General features: G+C 35.9%; 1 protein-coding gene across 7 annotated transcripts in view; it reads right to left on the reverse strand.

Moving 5' to 3' along the window:
• The window catches only part of DNM3 (dynamin 3), a 626,037-nt gene that overhangs the window by 367,916 nt on the left and 239,069 nt on the right, over positions 1–19,052 (reverse strand). For all 7 annotated transcript variants that reach the window (XR_011975664.1, XM_072648609.1, XM_072648608.1 and 4 more), the window contains exons 12-13: positions 16,512–16,582; positions 157–208 (exon numbers count right to left, since the gene is read on the reverse strand). Coding sequence is in view for 6 of the 7 variants with exons in the window: in XM_072648609.1 (XP_072504710.1) it covers positions 157–208; positions 16,512–16,582 (123 nt within the window). In the remaining variant the exon portion in view is untranslated. The remainder of the gene's footprint in view (positions 1–156; positions 209–16,511; positions 16,583–19,052) is intronic.

Below are 19,052 nucleotides of genomic sequence, written 5' to 3' on the forward strand. Positions count from 1 at the left end.
TATTTCATTCTGCATACTTAAAAGGTGAAACACAAGCTGCACGTCAGTCAAGCAGAATTTGCATAAAATTATTTGCATCCAAATAATTGTCAATAAAGCGATTTGGCTTCAGTTCATTCAAGCATGCAGTTAGTAATTCTCTTACAAAATTCCTACCTGATTTCCAACTGCACTCTTCTTGTGAACCTGACTGCTTCTCTGCTGGGCACTAAGAAATGCAAAAAGGCAAGGTTCAGTGAAGAAACTCTGCTTTTACTTCTAAACAACTAATAGGTATTAAAATAGACCCCAGACTGAGGAAAGTAGAATTGAGTAATAGTTTTTAATGAAGGGATTGCAGGTTGGTATGAAATTTGTGAAGAAAAACAGGTATTCTGAACTCGTGGCAATTAATATTTATAAAACAATATGAGAACACTCCAGGAAGAAAAGCAGTATCTGGAATCAACAAGAACCTATAAACATTGGTTAAATACAACAGGTACATAAGAACTTAGACTTCAGCCTACTCAACCTGTTAGAGAGTACAACAGTCCAACAGGAATTAGAGCTTTATTTTACACATACAAAACTTAGCTCCTATTATTTTAAAGCATTCTATTATCTGATTATATTAATCTGTACACCCTGGTATTTCATCATAATATGGGAGGGAAAAAAATCAAGAGTAAAAAGACCAATTGATTATTCTGGGAAGAATGGCCAAGTCCTCCCTCTGTTGACTCCTTGGAGTGGTTTATCTTATAATTTGCTTTAGAGATCTTCATTGAACTTTCCAACATATTCTCAAGGTTTCATGTATCTTAATAAATACTTAATGTCACTAAAGGTAAGTGTTAAAATGATGGAATTCAGTGTGTTTTGATCAAAACCGATACCAACTTATAACAGTTTCTCTAGCTGCTGGTCTTCAATAATTTCATGTACAATGTAAGCACATGGTACTTTTTTTTTAATAAGAGGAATGTTGTAATCACTTCATTCCATTTAAAAGATATTTAGACAAACTACTGACTGTAAAAATCATACAATACTGGTAGAAAACTATAAGAAACAAGTACACTTAAGCAGCTAGCTTTCTTGAAAATGTAAAATACCATTCAGAGATTTCTACTCAAATAGTAAAAATGGAAATCAACTAAAGCTCTCCTGATCCAAAAGAACTTTGTTTTATAAATGAGTCAAGCAACTGGTAAAAAATAAAACCAGAATGGTGTCTGTTATTCAAGACTGGCTATTGTGTCAAGACTGTGGTCATGTAAAATGTTTTATTTATTTGTTTTTTAATGAGACTGCTAATAGAAATAAAAGATCTAATCGATCTTTTATTTCTATTAGAAGTAAAGCAGGTATCTAGGGCATAATCCAGAATCTATTTGGGTTTTAGGCAAAAAATGTGAAGTAAACAAGAGATCTGAGGGTGGTTTGTATGTGATCAACAAACACTATAGTATGCTTAAGGTGAGTGTGTCTTCAACTCTGTCCTTGGAAATCGGGATCTGATCTGGAAGTAATGAAATTAACCCAATAAATATCTCTACTAACATGTTCCTCCTCCCAAGAAACATAAGGACTTAACCCAGTTAAGATCAACACTTTTTCCTGAGAATCTTCAAACAATGACTGATTGTGAAAATTTCAGAGGTTGAAGGAAATATTTGTTAAAAACATATCTCCTTCTTCTTATTCCACCTCTGCTTGGTGATGGCCCTCTCTTTGGTATCCACTAGAATTTCAAAATCATGGAATTCTAGAATCAAAAGGAACTCTATGTCATCCAGTTTAACGCCCACATCCATGACTAGTGACAAGTGATTATCTACCTTTTTGTATTTCCCCACCAGATACATATTATAAAATTTAACACCTAACATCTTAAATACTGTAAAATAGTCATCATAACAGCATCTGCTGTTGTTGCCGTAAGGATCAAATGAGGTAATGAGATGAAGCACTTATCTCAGTGCCTGGCACATAGTTGGCACTTCCCTATCAATAATCATTCAATGAAAGTAGTTGCCTGTGAATAGGACCTTCCCTGAGAATTACAAATAATAAAGAAAATACCAGATAGCAGACAGAACATCTGTTTTGAAACACTTATTCAAATAACCTTCTCTTCATCCTTGATCTCTTCACTCTCTTTCCATTTTCCAAAACACTACAGGGGGTGGGGAGAGGGTGGAGACCAGGCCCTGGATACAATCTCCAATATTAGCTGCTCCTCATCCCATGTGCCTCCAGGAGGAGGAGTTGGTCTACTACTTGGTCCCCATTCTCACTTCCAAACTCTACCTCTACCATGATTGTTCAGCACTATCTCTTCCTGCAAAGGTGCTTTCTTTCCCCCCTAAAATGTGTCCCAAAACTTCTCTTCTTTCCTCAAGCTTTCAGCGACCCCTCTACCCCTCATGTTTCTATGTCTCACTTTATTAAGAAAAAGTATTAGTTCTGAGCCCCTGTCACTCCTACACCCATCCTTTCTTCTTTTATTCCTGCCTTCGAGGAAGTGGTGGCCTTCCTCCTTGACAGGGCCAGTCCCTGTACATGAGTCCTGAATTCTGTGTCTTTGTATTTCTTCCAGGAGCTTGGCCTGGAATTTTTTCTCCTTCACTTTCAAATTCTCCCTATTTTCCTTATTTTATCTTATTTTTATTGTTTTGTTTTTATATAATTTTTCAATTTCATTTTTCAATATATTTCAATGATATATTTCGATATATAAATTTCACTTTTCTTCACAGAATGCAATCAAGTCTCACCCTTTAAAAAAGCTACATACCTTGCAAGTCCGTCAAGCTGTCATCCAATATTTCTTCACTTTTTCTCTAATAAACACATACAAAAAAACCACTAGCATCTACAGCCTCCAATATGTGACTGCCTACTATTCACTTACCCACCTGATTTCACATCTCATCTCTCTACTGAAACCACTCTCTCATCAGAAATCATCTCTTAAATGCTATATGTCCTGAGGTCTCTTTTATTCTTAATCTTAATGAAGGATTTCTGTCCTCATTTGTGTGCCATGAACCCAATAAATAAACTAGTGAACCCTATCGACTCCTTCTCAAAATCGTATTTTTAAATAATTGAAGAAAATATTGCCTTTCAGTTAGAGGTTAGTGTAAATAACATTATCTTTTTTTTTTCTCATCCAAGTTCATGGGTTCCCTGATATCTATCTGCAGAACCCTGGCTGAGAACCTCTGATCTAAGTGAACTTCTTTGGAGATCTCATCAGCACCAGTAAGTTCAAATATGTTATTTTCCTAAGCATCCTGTTCTCAAATCACTATATCTCACTCTAATTTCCCTGTTGAACTCAAATTATATGTCATCAATTTCTTGATGGATACATGCTAAATGTTTATTGGCCTTTCAAACTCAGAGTTCCAATATGGAACTCAATACATTCTGTCACAAATATGCCCCCTGCCAAACTCCTTATTTCTAGTAAGGGCATTACCATATTCCTACTATTCCATTTCACAAATGGTTTTCCAGCCAAACCAGACTGCCTGCTGCTCCCTACATTCGATATTTCATATTCTGCCAAAAGACATTTGCACTGATTCTATGACCCCATTTTTAAACTCTCAGCTCAGGAACTACCTCTTCCAAGAGTCTTTCCCTTTCCCTCTAGTTCTTAGAGCTTTCTCCTCTCGGTGCAGGGGAGATCATCTTCTAGGTTACTTTCATGTTTTGTAGTTACCAGGACTGCCCTTGAGCTATCTCTCCTTTGTCGCTTCATCAGGATACATGATTGGCCCACTGTCTTTTTTAGTAATATATGATCTATACATTGTAATAGGGATTTGGTGATCCCAGATCACCTAAAATGGAAGCACCCACCTGTGTAATGCTGACAGCTTGCTTCTGGGAGACAGTCACAGGCCTGGACATTCCATGTTGACCTACTATGTGGGTGAGAGTCATTTTTCTGTGGGCTAGAATTGTCTGCTTTTTTAAATCTACAGGACTGAAGTATAACTCCTTTTTCTTGTGATGTCTAGGGGCATCTAGGTGGTTCATTAGACAGAATATCTGACCTAGAGTCAGAATGACATCTCTCTGAGTTCAAATCTGGCCTCCGATACTTACAAGCTGTGTGATCTTGGGCAAGTAAATCATTTAACTGCGTTTGTTTCAGTTTCCTCATCTGCAAAATGATCTGGAGAAGAAATGGCAAACCACTCCAGTACCTTTGCCAAGAAAACCCCAAAGGAGATTATGAAGAGTCAGACACAACTGAAACAAATGAACAACAACAGCTAGGGTTGAAAGATCCATTCATTCACTCACAGCAGGGGTACCATGTAGTAAGCTGGAGAAGGAAGGTCCTGAGGGCCACTTTTCCCTCCCCTCAGGCCAGGTGGCTCAGAGAAATGGGCTTGTTCTGTTTATCCTTTTCAGTAGAGATGCAAGGGGGCAGAGGCTCTGTCAGAGGAGCTCAGGCCACGGGGATCTTTAAGTCCAGAACTTCAGGCCAGACGTTGCAACCAATCCATCAGGAAAGACCTGGGAAGCCAGGATTGGAGGGATGGCAGAAGGGTGGGGTGGACTTGGAATCTGATGGGACTAATGCTATGAAGTAAATAAGCTAAGCCATGAGCACCCTTTCTCTTTCTCTTCTTCAACACTTTTATCTACTGTCTTTTTTGTTACCATTCACCGACACTCCCAGGACACCCCTGGTAGTTAAAATTTCACTTAACCCTGCATGTCTAAAAGGTACCATCTTATATTTCTCTTCCCTTTCCTAGTCATAATTATAAAAAGGCAAGTCTAAAAACGACAATTGTTGGAGAGGATGCAGGAAAACAAAGCACGTTAATGTAACACTGGTGGGGCTATGAATTGATCCAGACATTCTGCAAAGCTACTGAGAACTAACCACCAAAAGTCACTAAACTGTGTATTATTTTGATCCAGTCACACCAATACTACTAGGTCTATCCCCAAAGAGGTCAAAGAAAGAGGGAAAGGAAACACATACACAAAATATATATATGCATTTGTGTATGTATGTATATAAACGCATGTGTGTATATCAGCTATTTTTGTAGCAACAACAAACTATAAACCAGTAACAGTGGATAATACTGAAAGATAACTTAAAGGTTTGTAAAGTGCTTTCCAGATAATATCTCATTTGATCCTCACAAAAGTCCTGAAAGATAGGTATTATTATTATCATCTCCATTTTACAGATGAGGGAACTGAGGTACACAGAAGTTTAAGTACGTTGCCCTACCAGTGACTGTCAGGCTGGATTTGAACTCAGGCCTTCCTGATTCTAAATGTAGTGCTCTGTCCACTGCACCATCTAGCTACCTTGGAGGAAATATCCAGCAGTTGGGAATAAATTATGAACAAATTATGGTAGATGAATATAATGGAATATTATCATACAGTAAGAAATGATAAAAGAGAGGGATTCAGAGAAACCTGGGAAGACTAGGGCAAAATTTCTTGTCTTTTCTTTTTGTCACACTTTTAATGACTATATAGTTGGCACATTCCTTGTTGATCAGAGTTAGTAACGTTTGAGACTCATGGTGAGAACAATATCATTTAAAGTTTATTTTTACAAAAAAAAGCTAACTTAAAAGGAACCCCTTGGTGGCAGTTGAGGGGTAAGACACAAAATGCTAACTTACAGCCTCTGAGTTATATGTACAAAGTCTGGAGAAAGGGGAAGTCTTGATTGGAAACTACTGATGGAGAAGATGAATTCATGGTCTGATTAAACATGTATATACATGTTTAATCAGACCATGAATTCATATATTTTCATATACACACACACATATTAGGTATATATATGTATGTATATATATATCTATATATATACACATATATATGTTAGTACCAGTTGCCTGAGCCACTTAACTTTTCCCTGTGCTAACTGTTGCCCTGACTCATTGACCCAGCTGCTAGCAAAATGAAACTTCCAAAGCATGGGACCAGTGTCAATCACCTTATTTTACCATACCGTAAATAGGGCTCCACTAAAATGCAATAACTGTAGAAAATATTTACCACAAGATTGCAAATAATATCAAGGAATCTCTCAAACTGAGATTTATCAATATTTAGTCACCACTCCTATCACACTAGAGCCTAAGATAAAGAAACACACAAGGACATACACCCCCACACCACGCATTCTTCCTTTTCTTTCCTAGATTTTCAATAAACCCACAGCGAAGAGCGCTTCCCAACGAGCTTCTGCATTTGGGGGCTGATGAAAGAAAGGCTCCATCTCCCAAAATTCCCAAGTGAGGGCAGTGATGGAGATACTGATTATATGAATTTAAGAAGCAAAGGCAAAGACTTTCATATTCTCTAGGATGGTCAAATACACACACAAGTGATTTGTAAACAATAGATTGCATTCCTATGAGAATAGAAGACATCGTTGTAATAAATCAGAGTTCAATACTCTGAGAGGAAAGAAAAATAACGTGAGAAGAAAAGTCAAAGTAGCTTCGTGTTTGGATGCCAAGGTTCTAATGTACTGCATTTAACAGTGGCAACACAGACATTCTGTAGGAGAGGGAGAGATCTAATGAACGCTACAACTCATAGAATTTTCATGGTGCTCATGTAACAAGAACTCAAGTATACACACTGTATCATTTCAACTGTGAGAAAACAGGTGTCAGGACATACTCAGCACACTGGAAAACAAACAGACCTTAGTCTGTTATATGGCATTGAGATATCACTTTAACAGTCTGCGTCTGCAGACTATGTTTCCTTTAAGCCACTAGAGAACATAAATCTCAGTAACTCAGAAGCCAGATCATCCACATGGTACAAATGGAAGCGACCATGAGAACCTGAAAGCTCACTCCACAAAAGAGGTCTGCTAATAAGCTTGCCTTTCTATTGAAACGGTAGGATTATGGAGAAAGAATGGTTGTAAAAGAACAATTTCATCAGCTATTATTTAGGTAAATTGCTAAATCAAATTCAGTGTTTGGGTAAAAGCAGAATTTGGTGCTTTTTTAAGCAAAGAGAATAACAAATAAACTCCATGAATGTATTTCCTCTGAAATATGTGATTGTTAAACATAGACATTTTATTATAATTGGAAAATCACACATGTAGACATCAGGAAAATCAAGAGTAAAATCATCCTACAGCAGCACAAACTTGGCCACATTACAAATTAAACATTTTATGACCTATATGTGATAACAGAAAGATAGAAGGGAAAAATTTACTGTCTGAATACTATCATTAAATTCTACTTCAAGAATAAAATCTGTAGCAAGTTTACCTTATATCTATAATGAATAACTGACTCAAACTCATAAGAACAAAAATAATTTACCAATAAAAATGATGGAAGGAAATGAACAGCCAGTTTTCAAATGAAAAAAATCTAAGCTTCCAACAAGCTGCATTTTAAAAATCCATTAAATAACTAATAATAAGAAATATTCAAATTAAAGAAACTCTTGAGGTTCTGCCGTATGCTCACTCATCAGATGGCAAAGATGACAAAAGACCAAAATGGTGGAAGTTGTTGGGGGTGTGGGAAAGCAGAAGCTGTGAATTGAATCAGCTGTTCTTCAAAACAATTTAGAATTGAAATATACATAGTCACTGGTCCCACTGTGCTACTGCTAGTATATGTACTAATGTATGCCCAAAGAAATCAGATAAAAAAGACCTATATGCATATGTATTCACTTACATACACTACCCCCATGCATATTTTTTTAAGCAGCTCTTTTCATAGCAGCCCCAAACAGAAAACTAAGGGAGTTGTTCTATTAGAGAATGACTAAAGTTAAACAATATTATGTGAATGGAATAGAATATGATTATGCCATAAGAAATTTTAAAATGAGCACTTTCAGAGTAAACTGGAAAGACCTTCATGAACTGATGCAGATGAAAGAAAGCAGAACCCAGAGAACAATTAATACGCCAGCCTTATGGAGAAAGACAGCTTTGAAAGACAAAAAATTCTGGTTTGATGCAATGATAACCATGAATCCAGAAGACTGAAAAAGAAATATGCCATTCATATTCTGCTAAGAGTGGCAAAGAACTTAAAATTCAGAGAGAAAAATGTTTTTTGGCAGAGTCAACATGGGGGGATATTTTCCCTAGATTATGCATTTTAATGAGGATTTTGAGGGATGTTTTTGCTTAATTTGGGGGGGGGGTCTAACTGGAGGAACAACATAATTTAAAGTTGTTTGCACATGAGAACCATACTGAAAGATCCATCTATTTTAAAAGGAAAAGAAAATAATAAAATTAATTAATTAATAATTGATAATCTTAGTATACAATTATACAATATAATATATAAATTTATTATTTAATTATTAATTAAATTAATAAAAGCTAATTAGTAAAGGGCAGATATGATATGCCCACTGGAGGAAAAAAGTCCATAATCGTCTACATATTCTGATTTGGAGATTTTTAAATGTCCACTCTAAATCTGTGTTGAAATTTCAATTTTAGGGGAAAGTGGAAAGTTTATTCATATATGCATTTTAAATCTTCATCAAGTAATTTCTTCTTTGACAACAGGAATTTATCTGTCTATTGCTTTAGAATTCATAAAGTGGTTTCCTCACAATAGACCTATGAACTAAATGCATATCTTAATAAAAATAATAACATTTGATACATTGCTTTACTTTGCAAACCTTTCCATATAAGTCACAAAATCAAAGAATCTCAGATTCATAAGGGACCTCAGAAAACATTAACCCAACTCAAATTTGGACATGAACAGGAATCTCTATAATATAATCTGGTCATCCAAACTTTGCCTAAAGATCTGCAACAAAGGGTGACCCATCCTACTTCAAAATTCCTCTTTAAAGTAATTCTTATTGTTAGGAATTTTTCATCAGAACTGGAAACTTCCTCAGTGACCAACTAACTCAACTCATACAAGAAAGGAATCATCACTCTAGTATCTCAGGTGTACATCCAAGCTTCTCCTTTCAGAACTCTGAAGAAGGGGAAAGGATCACTTATCAAAGAAACTATGTCTATGTTTAGACAGCTCTATTAGGAAATTTTTCTTTATATCAAAATTTGCCTCTTTGTAACTTTCATGGTTCCTAGCTCTGCCTTCCAGGACCAAGAGAAGGTCTAATAAAATACCTCTTCCATGTCAAAGTCTTTAAACTGTTCAAACACAACTATCACATCCCTCCCAAAGTATCCTCTTCTTCATAACAAGAATTCCTAGTTCTCTCAATACCGTCTTATTATTTGGACTCAAGAGCCTTCAGTATTCTAGCTGTCATATTTTTCCCAAACTCTCTACCTTATTAATGTCATTCCTAAATTGTGACTCCCAGAACTTATTACAATATTCTATATGTAAACTATTAAGGACTGTAATTATGTCTCTCAATGTTAGCAAATATTCCTTAGCTTTTGCAGCTATATTATGCTGGTGACTTATATTACACTTGTAGTCCACTAAAATATGTGAATTTTGTTTTCAAATTGCTTAACCATGTCTACCCTATCTTGTACTAGAAGTTGATTTTTGTTTTTTTTCCTAACCCATGTTAAAGACTTTTTATTAACCCCTACTGGATTTCATTTAATAGGTTCTCTCTAAGGCTATGGATAGTCAGGATTTTTTTTTTTTGGATTCTGAGCCTATTAGCTATTCATCACAACTTTGTGTCTTCTGTCATTTGATAAGCAAGTCATCTATGCTTTTGGGTCAGATTCAAATAGAAATAAGTTCCTTGATATTGACTTAGAAAATCACAAATTAGCATTATCAGTATTTTACTGTATTTGTATCTATTTTGTTAAACATTTCCTTATTACATTTTAATCTGGTATAAGATACACTGGGGAATTTTTCCAAGTTGTGAATTTGATACCTCTGAGGTAAATCATTGATAAAAATGTTAAATAGTTCAGAGCCAAGCATAGGTTCCACTAGAGACAACCTGCAAAGTTCACGTGGAATTAAATGACTACTCTTTGAGTTTAGCTATTGAGCCAGTAATGGATCCATCTAATGACACTATCACCTTGACCAAAAGTATCCATCTTTTCCACAAGAATAGTATGAGCTAGTTTTATCAAATTCTTTGCTAAAATATAAGGAAACAATATCACTCCTCATGTCTACTAGTTTAATAGCCTAATCAAAAAAGGACCAAGGTTAGTCCGTCATGAGTTCTTTTAGTTAACTTAGAAATATATTTTCCCAACAAGAAAGCAAGTAGCTTATAGGCAAAATAAAAACATCCAAACACTGTCAGAAATCTTGAAGGAAGAAGGATTTGCTGTTGATCTGGCATTGAAATGAATATGCAATTTGTAATAGATCTGATGTAGCAGTGTCATGGCATTCCAGTTCTCAGGTCCTAGATACCCATTATATAGTGTGTATCAATATCTACACTTCTCTTATGTGCCATGTTCTCTTAACATTAATGTGCAGTTCACATAAAAGGGGCAATAAAAGATCATTTTCTATAGCGAATTTTCTGCAGCATGACCCATACTCAACACACACACACACACACACACACACACACACACACACACACACACACTTACTTCAGATGTATATTTCATCCATTTGATTGTCAAAGCAAAGACAATTGGGAGCACTGAAATCTAAATGAATGAAACGGTTTCAGAACATAGCCTCTCATCACTCCTTACATGCTCATCCTCCAACACCATAGACAGTGAATTAGTTCTTGAGGATTCCTACACTTGCTTTAAGATGGTATTGACCTAGAATACTAGACAGTCACTACATCCATTATATTGAACATTATATTGTCATTATAGTCACTGAAAATATATATCCTCAGTGTTTCAGCATCAAGGTACAAATGAGCTGATTTTTATTTTTAAAAAAACCATATATTACATAAGTAATACAAGTTCATTTTGCCTAGAGGCAGCAAGGTAGCACAGTGGATAGAGCACTGGACCTGAATCAGAAGACAAATTCAAATACAGTCTCAGACACCTTTGTCTGCCTTGGTTTCCTCTTACATAAAATAGAGGCAATAGCAATACCTATATCCCAGGGATATTGTGTGGATAAAATTTAGTATTTGTAAAGTGCTTTGTAAAAATTTAAAGCATTATTATCAGTGTTAGCTATTACTTTCTCTTTATTCACATTATGCAAAAGAATATCACAGATACGATCATTTTCTGAAGCATATAGATACTCTCAAATGGTAATTACAATGAAGTTTCTAGGAGGTGGAACATTAATGGATGTCTACTGTAAATGTCATTCTTTAACTTTGTTAAAGATTAGGAGAATGAGAAGATGCGGGAGCGATCCCCATGATCTCCTTTATTCTCCCCTGAGCCTTTATTTCTCTTTGGATTAGATTTGGTGTAGCAACGTTACATCCTCTTTATAGTCTGCCATTGAAGTGTAAAGACTAGATAGATGATAACATGAATACTGGTCCCAACTACTTGATCCAATATAACTACTTTTTAAATTTAATTTTATTAATTTTTTTTTGCTATATTTTACCCTCTGAACTGTCTCCCTCCCCTCTTCCCCACCTGACACTAGAGAAAGCTACAATTTGATACATAAATATGTATGTGTGTATGTATGTATATATGTATGTATGTATATAAAATCATTCTATGTATACTTCTTTTCATCAGTTCTCTATCTGGAGGTGGGTAGCATCTTCCTTTACAGTTCCTTTGTAGTTGATTTGAGTATTTGTAATGCTCAACATAGCTTAGTCATTCACAGTTTTTTTTAAACAATATTTCTTATTTCTACATACAATAATTTCTTGGTTCTGCTCACTTCACTCTTTATTATTTCATGCAAGCCTTTCTATGTTCAACCTGCTTATCATTTTTTACAGCACAGTACTATTCCAACACAATCATATACCACAACTTGTTCGGCCATTCTCCAATTGACAGGCATCCGCTCAATTTCCAGTTCTTTGCCACCACAAGAAGAGGTGCTATAAATATTTCAGAACATACAGGTTCTTTTTCCTTTATCCCTGATCACTTTGGAAAACAGACTTAATTGTGGTAATATAACTATTAATTTGTAAAACAGGAACCAGTTATTTTGTAGTTTCCATCTATTGAGATTGCTACTGGGATGGGGCTGAAGTGTGGTGGGGGAAGGTAGGCTCGAAGTGACAGAATGAACACACCAGTTCTTAATACCCTTTGCAGAAAAGAATCCTAACCAAAGTAGCAGACCACACACGTCATTTCAAGCAACATGAGGAAAGGGGATAATTAACAGTTGAACTGATGAAATGAGCTGAAAAGGTTCTACTCGCTGACCTGGCAGGTTTCTTTGTTCATTTGTTTTGCCTTTTGTTTTTAAAGAGCAAGGTACACAACACACACAAGCTGCCATTGGGTGTCCTGCTCGAGCACACCATTTTAAATGGCAGTGATATTTTCTGAAGCAACCAGGAGGTCACAGGTCAACTGTTCATTTTGCTTTGAACTTCTCTGCAAAATGTTCACTTGATTGAGGCTACAACTTGTTCCTATAATTATAGGAAAGGAAACCATTGATTTCTGTAGTAAATACCCAGTTTAACTTGGTAACAGCTTTTAATTAATCATCTTTGATAATTTTGAAAATATTTTCTTTCCTACACAAAGATTCCCATAATACCAACATAACAGAGGCACGTGGATTTTGTGGTATGATACGGAAATGACTCTCTGCCTAACAGCTTGTTCCCAAGGAAATTCTGGCAAGGGAAGAACCATTTCTCATCCAACAAGGGTAGTTCTAGGTCTGGCACCATTAAGCCCCACCCCAGTAGCCAAATGGATCCACCACCTCATAGATTTGATCAACTCTCTTCCCCTAAGCCAGATGCATGGCTTGCTTTTGATGAATCTATGCTGACTTTTTGTAATCACTTCTTTAGTTATTTTCTAATAACTGTTGATCTGTTTTAGAATTTCCCAGGAATTGAAGTCAAGTATACTGTTCTGTTGTATGAAGATTTTTTTTTTTTTGAACATTGGGGCATTTGTCTTTCTCCACTCTCATTGACTCAGCAATCGTACCTGACAGTTCTTTCACTGTCCAAAAATCCAGTTATCTGGTGAGGTCCCTGAATTCATCCAGGATGACTGTCCTCTATTACTAGCTCATATTTAGGTTGTTTATCAAGTGCTTTCATCAGGAGCTAAGGAAGGGCAGCTTTATTAATCTACTAGGGAATCAATAGAAAAGCTCCAACATGCCTATGCCAGCAAAAAAAGACTTTCAGAAGCTGTCAGTCATCTTATTGCCATGAGAATCTTGCAAATTTGAACCCATTTATTCCCAGTTTTAGCAATAAGTGGGGGAGCATGTCACAGACCTCTGGGGGAATGGAATATACCATGTTCTTCCTATGCCATACTAGGAAATATCTACATCTAAAAAACTAAGTTTCATGGACTTAATTATCAATTGATTTGTATTAGCTGTTAATCATTGGGGGAAACCTACCACTGGGGGCTCATGAGATTAAAATACTAAAAAGATACCTCAACCCCTCAGAGCTACCCCTAGAACTATGAAAGAAAATATAGCATTTGAGCTCTGTGCACCCAACTTGTCAGGGCTAGTTGAAGTTAGAAAAGTAGCCTCAGAGCTACAAAAAGGAATAGCAAAGAAACAAATGGTGAAAACCAAACCTCTTTTCTTTATTTCTATATTTTCTTCTGCTTCTCTGTGCTTTCTTCGGAACTTCCTTTTCTCCTCTATGGATTTTTTTAAATGAACCTCCTTTTGGCAGGTCTATTTCAATCACACTCCCCTTGGGCCCCTCCCCAGCTAAAACTGGGTGCAAGGGAAAAAAACCTTTTGACAAATAGAAAATTCAAGTAAAATTAATCCTCACAAAAACCACTACCCCCAAATGTGTGTCCTTTTCTGTACCTTGAGTTGACATCTCTCTCTCTGGAGGTAGATAATATGCTTCGTGACAACTTCATCAACAATCAAGCTTCACTAAAATAGCAAGATAGAAAATAAACCCAGAAAAAACAAAAGTATTTCTCTTTAGCAATAACAAAGCCCAGGAAGGAGCAATAGAAGCAAAAGCCTTTTCAAAATAACTCCACAATGAACAAAGTACTAGGAGTCAATCAACAACCCTCAGCATCTGTACTGATGAAATTACAAAATACTCCTAAAATTAAAAAATGTCTCAAGTAGTTGGAGGGTTAGTCAGCGCTCATGGCTGAACCAAGCCAATATTATTAAAATGATACTACCTAAATTCATTTAAAAATTCACTGTTATCCTAATCACTCTGAAGGGTATATTTTAAAGAACTAAACAAAATAACAAATATACTTGAAAAATCAAAGGCTCTGTAATTACAAAAAAAAAAAAAGGAATAAAGGAAGAATGATGGGGGAATAGAAGTTCCAGACTTGACATTATAATTAAAATAGCAGTCATCTATATGATTTAAAGCTAGTTTAAAATTTAAAGACTAGATTAGTTGAGCAGATTACTTTGCATAGGGAAGAAGCAAAAACTATTTACTTCAATAAACCTGAGAATATATATTACTTGGGGAAGAATTTCCATTTTGATGAGAAAAACTAGAAAAGAATTTGGCAGACATCAAATTTTTATTAAAATCTAACACTATATATCACAATGAGCTCAAACATATATGGGACCTGATATTAAAAGACCCATGATTTTTTTTTTAATTGAAAGAGAACCAGATCTAAAAGTTCTCACAGGGAGAAGTTGTAATTGACTAGAGATCAAAGCAATCACAAACATAAAATAAATCATCTCAGATTCATCATATTGAAAACTTTTGCATTTAAAAAAATCAACAAAATTAGGAGAAGGGGAATGTTCAACTAGGGTAAAAAATTCTTGCATAAAATATTTCTTTTAAAGGTTTGGTATCCAAGACATACAAGTAAGTAACACAAATATATAGAAACAAAAGCCATTTCCCAGTGGATAAGAAATCAAAAGAGATAAACAAACAGTTCTTAAAAGGAACTATGAGCTATTAATTACCATATCAAAGACTTTTCCAAATCACTAATAAAAAGAGAAATGTACATTGAAACAACTGAGTTTTCAAGTCACAGGAAATTGGCAAAGATGAAAATAACCATTATTGGAAAGTTTGTGGTAAGAAAGGTGCATTAATATGTTGGTGGAGCAGTAAATTGGTCAACCATCCTAGAAAGCAATTAGGAATCATGCTAAGAACGTGACTAAAATATCTATAACCTTGTAGCAGCAAGCACCTCAGCACACACAGGAGGACCTGCTGCACAAGTTCTTAGATCTGTTTTTCTAAAAGGAAAGCAATTTTTGAGGGATCAGCAATATTCTTTGATTACATAAACCAACAGAGAAAATACAAGCAGAGAAATAAAGGCCAACAGACAACTTCTAACTGTCTGACCATAAGCAGTACATACATCACAGGTCAACAGACAGATCCAGCTGTCTGACCATTATATACATACATACATAATTACCAGAAATAGAATCACCAACATGTGCATTTTCAAAGCTAGAGTTGGGGGGAGGGCTTCTTAACAGCTACCCTGAGTGACATCCGGTCATACCACCTGAACATTCTTCCAAAGAGTAAGCCCCCAAAACAAAACCTCACCTCAATCTATATATACACTTTTCAGAGCCAGAGGGCATTATGACCCATAAAAAAAGGTGTGGACCCTCCTACAAAACCAGCCTCCCCTAACCAAGCTTCCCTTAATGGACTTCACCTGAAGCCTATTAATGGGCAGGGGAAGATCTTTAACTCCCATTACAAACCCTGGACCCAGAAATAGTAAATCAAAGAACTTCAGGATAAAAAGTAAGGTTCTGTATACACCAAAATATTCACAGCAGAACACTGTGTCAGAGCAAAGAACTGGAAATAAAGCAAATGCACAGGGGAGCAGCTAAACAAATTGTAGTGCATTAATGTAATATGATATTATTGCACTGTAAAAAATATATTATTAATTCAGAGAAGCATGGGAAGACATTAACAGATGCAGAGTGAATTAGGCATGAACAGGAGAACAATATACATTAGTAAAATGGCACAATAGTAACGAAAATCAAAATTGAATACTGTGAAGTTCTAATGATGGACTCTTTGTCAAAGTAGCGGGAGAGTCCATGGACACAGAACAACATTGCATTTAATGGTACAATTAGTTGATGTGTCCATTAATTTTACTGAACTGTTTTTTTTCTCTTCTTTGGGAAGAAGATATATTGGGAAATGCCGGTGATGTAAAAACCAAAGATATAAATAATTTTTATAGAGATGTCAGGATAAAAATCTGTTTTGATCAGCTATATTTTTTCACATAATAGAATGCATGCTTGAATATTTCAGGGCAGTTTGATAAGGTTATTGTGAATATATAAAAAATTCTTTTGTTTCCTAGACAGACAAATATACACACATAACATAAACAAACAAGAACATCTCAATTCACATACTTTGCAAAGCCAATGAAGTCTTCGTGGTTGGTATTAATATAGGATAACTGGATGTCAATCAGCAATAATACCTAAAAGTCAAGGAAAAACAGAACAATTTGTGAACACACTACTTCATGAAAGGCAATCTTTAAAATACTCCCGAACCTCAAAGATCAATGCTGGACTTTAAAATCCCTGAGTACAAATGCCTAACCAATAGAGAGTTCACTATACCAATTTAATTTTTTTCCATGAAACTCACTTTCTTTTATTTCATTTTCTTAAGCCACCTCACAACCAGTATATGGTCTCCTTGAGAGATAGTCAATAGGGAGTTTGTGAACTCCACTGGTGTCCACATAGTAACAGTGTCCCACCTGTAGCTTATTTGGGGAGGACATGAATGTGAGTTGCTCAGGATGGTCTGGCAGGTTTAGGTTACAATGAGTGTCTTCAGCAGAAATATTCACGTGAAACAAATCATAGAAGTACTGTCATATTAGCACAAAAGGAGTCTGAATGAAGATAACAGTATTAGAATTTTCAGTATAAGGACTACGAGGGCTTTCTTATCTCCAATCTGAAATCAAGCTACTGGAATGAGAACAAGAAGGTAGCAACGCATTGTCAAAGCCTAGTTGTAGAAAAACTCTTCCAGGAGAAAAGTCTAATACTAGGAAGACCAAGGGTCCAGTTTCCTGGGACTTTATCTCCAAAAGATAATGTAGAATCTACAAACAGACTGCTGCTATCAGTTACTTCAAAGCTCTCTCCTTAAGCTGTTTGAGCTGGTTACTAAACAAACATAAATGGATAAGAGAAGTAAGTAAAGGGCCTGCCTAGGATCATTAGGGGCCTTCTTCCCCTCAGCATCATGAACTTTTTCTCTGAGTCTCCCAAGTATAAAGCAATTTATTCATTAATCTTACCGCAAGTCACAAGGGCATAACTGCTTAATAACTCCCAAACAGATCATTGCTTAGTATAACAAGCATCTGTTGATTGATTTATAACTGAGAGCACAATTGAAGTTCATGAACCAATGAGTGTACATGTACACTATATATGCATGCAGATAACCACACATGTATCTAGGTATAGCTACATGTACATGCCTACACACAAGTATATATGTATGTGTACATACAGCAATGCATGAGTACATGTATATATAATTTACCAATTTGTATATATACATACACACACTCACTGGTACATGAATTTCAACTGTGCTCTCATTAAGTTATACATCAGTTAACAGATATTTGCTACATTAAGAAGCAATGTGTTTGGGAGTTACCTTTAAGCAGCTATGCCCTTATGATCATATATATACTTGATACATATGCATGTACATATACATACATCATGTACATGTATCCATAAATGTATGTTCACATATACATACATATCAACCCAAAGCTCCAAACTTCAAACTGTAATCTCAAATCCTTGTTCACAAGGAGCCAGAATGCTCCTATGCTGCAAATATTCAACCAGGGGGAAATACCATATTCAAGAAGAAATGAGAGGAAAGTCAGATTATCATCTAATTTTAAGGAGGGAGAGGATTTACTCCCAAGAAATCACAAGTCAGAGCTCTTCTCACACACAGAATCATAAGAAATGGTAAGACATGTCCACAACAAACTGGGGAAAAGGCAAAACCCAGCATTTTTAAAAGGGAAAAGTATCTTCTGCCTCTTACATAGGTAGATAAAGGATCTGTAATTATGGGTCCCCTATACTGAAGTGGCACCACCAATTATGTCTCAGGTCTTCACAGACATTAACATGAACCAAAGTGTAGAAAAAAATATAAAAATTACAGATGTTTCACGTTCATGTTCCAGGAAATTTTACATCTGGGTTCATCTCAGGAAAATGAGAAGATGTCTGCGTTGGGGAGAAAGGAGACAGAACATTTTCCCCAATTTTGACATTTTCTATGAGTTATGCATTGTCATTTCTCATCTCAAAGATGTTATAATAGCTATAATTTATGAAGTTGTCTGAAGTTCAGAGATGTTATTTGTCCAGGGTCACAGTATCAGAAGTGGAATTTGAACTCAGGTCTTCCTGACTCTAAATCCATCCCTCTTAACTATTATGCAAAACTCCTTCTTTGACACAGAATAAAGTTATTCTCTTGAAATAGAAATAAGCAGCAGGCTCCAGACTGATCTTCTGTCCCCCAAATATCCAAACTAACATAGCACACCAAATGTGTCCATATTTTAACTATTAAAATTTACATTTTAAAGAAAAAAAAAACTGGGGGGGTGGAGCCAAGATAGCAGAGTAGAAAGACACATATACCCTAGTGCTTCCCCCACAGCCCACAAAATACCTGTCAAAAATGACTCTCAACAAATTCTAGAGCAACAGAAGCCACAGAACAACACAATGAAAGAGGTTTCCAACCAAAGGTAACCTGGAAGGTTGACAGGAAAGATCTATCTCACAGGATGCTGAGCAGAGTGGAGCCCAGCCCTGGCCATGCGGCACTGGGAGGAACAGGACCTGAACAGATCTCCAGGGCAGAATTCCCAGCAGGGA

The sequence above is a fragment of the Notamacropus eugenii genome, chromosome 2 (assembly GCF_028372415.1).
Source record: "Notamacropus eugenii isolate mMacEug1 chromosome 2, mMacEug1.pri_v2, whole genome shotgun sequence".
NCBI classification, from domain to species: domain Eukaryota; kingdom Metazoa; phylum Chordata; class Mammalia; order Diprotodontia; family Macropodidae; genus Notamacropus; species Notamacropus eugenii.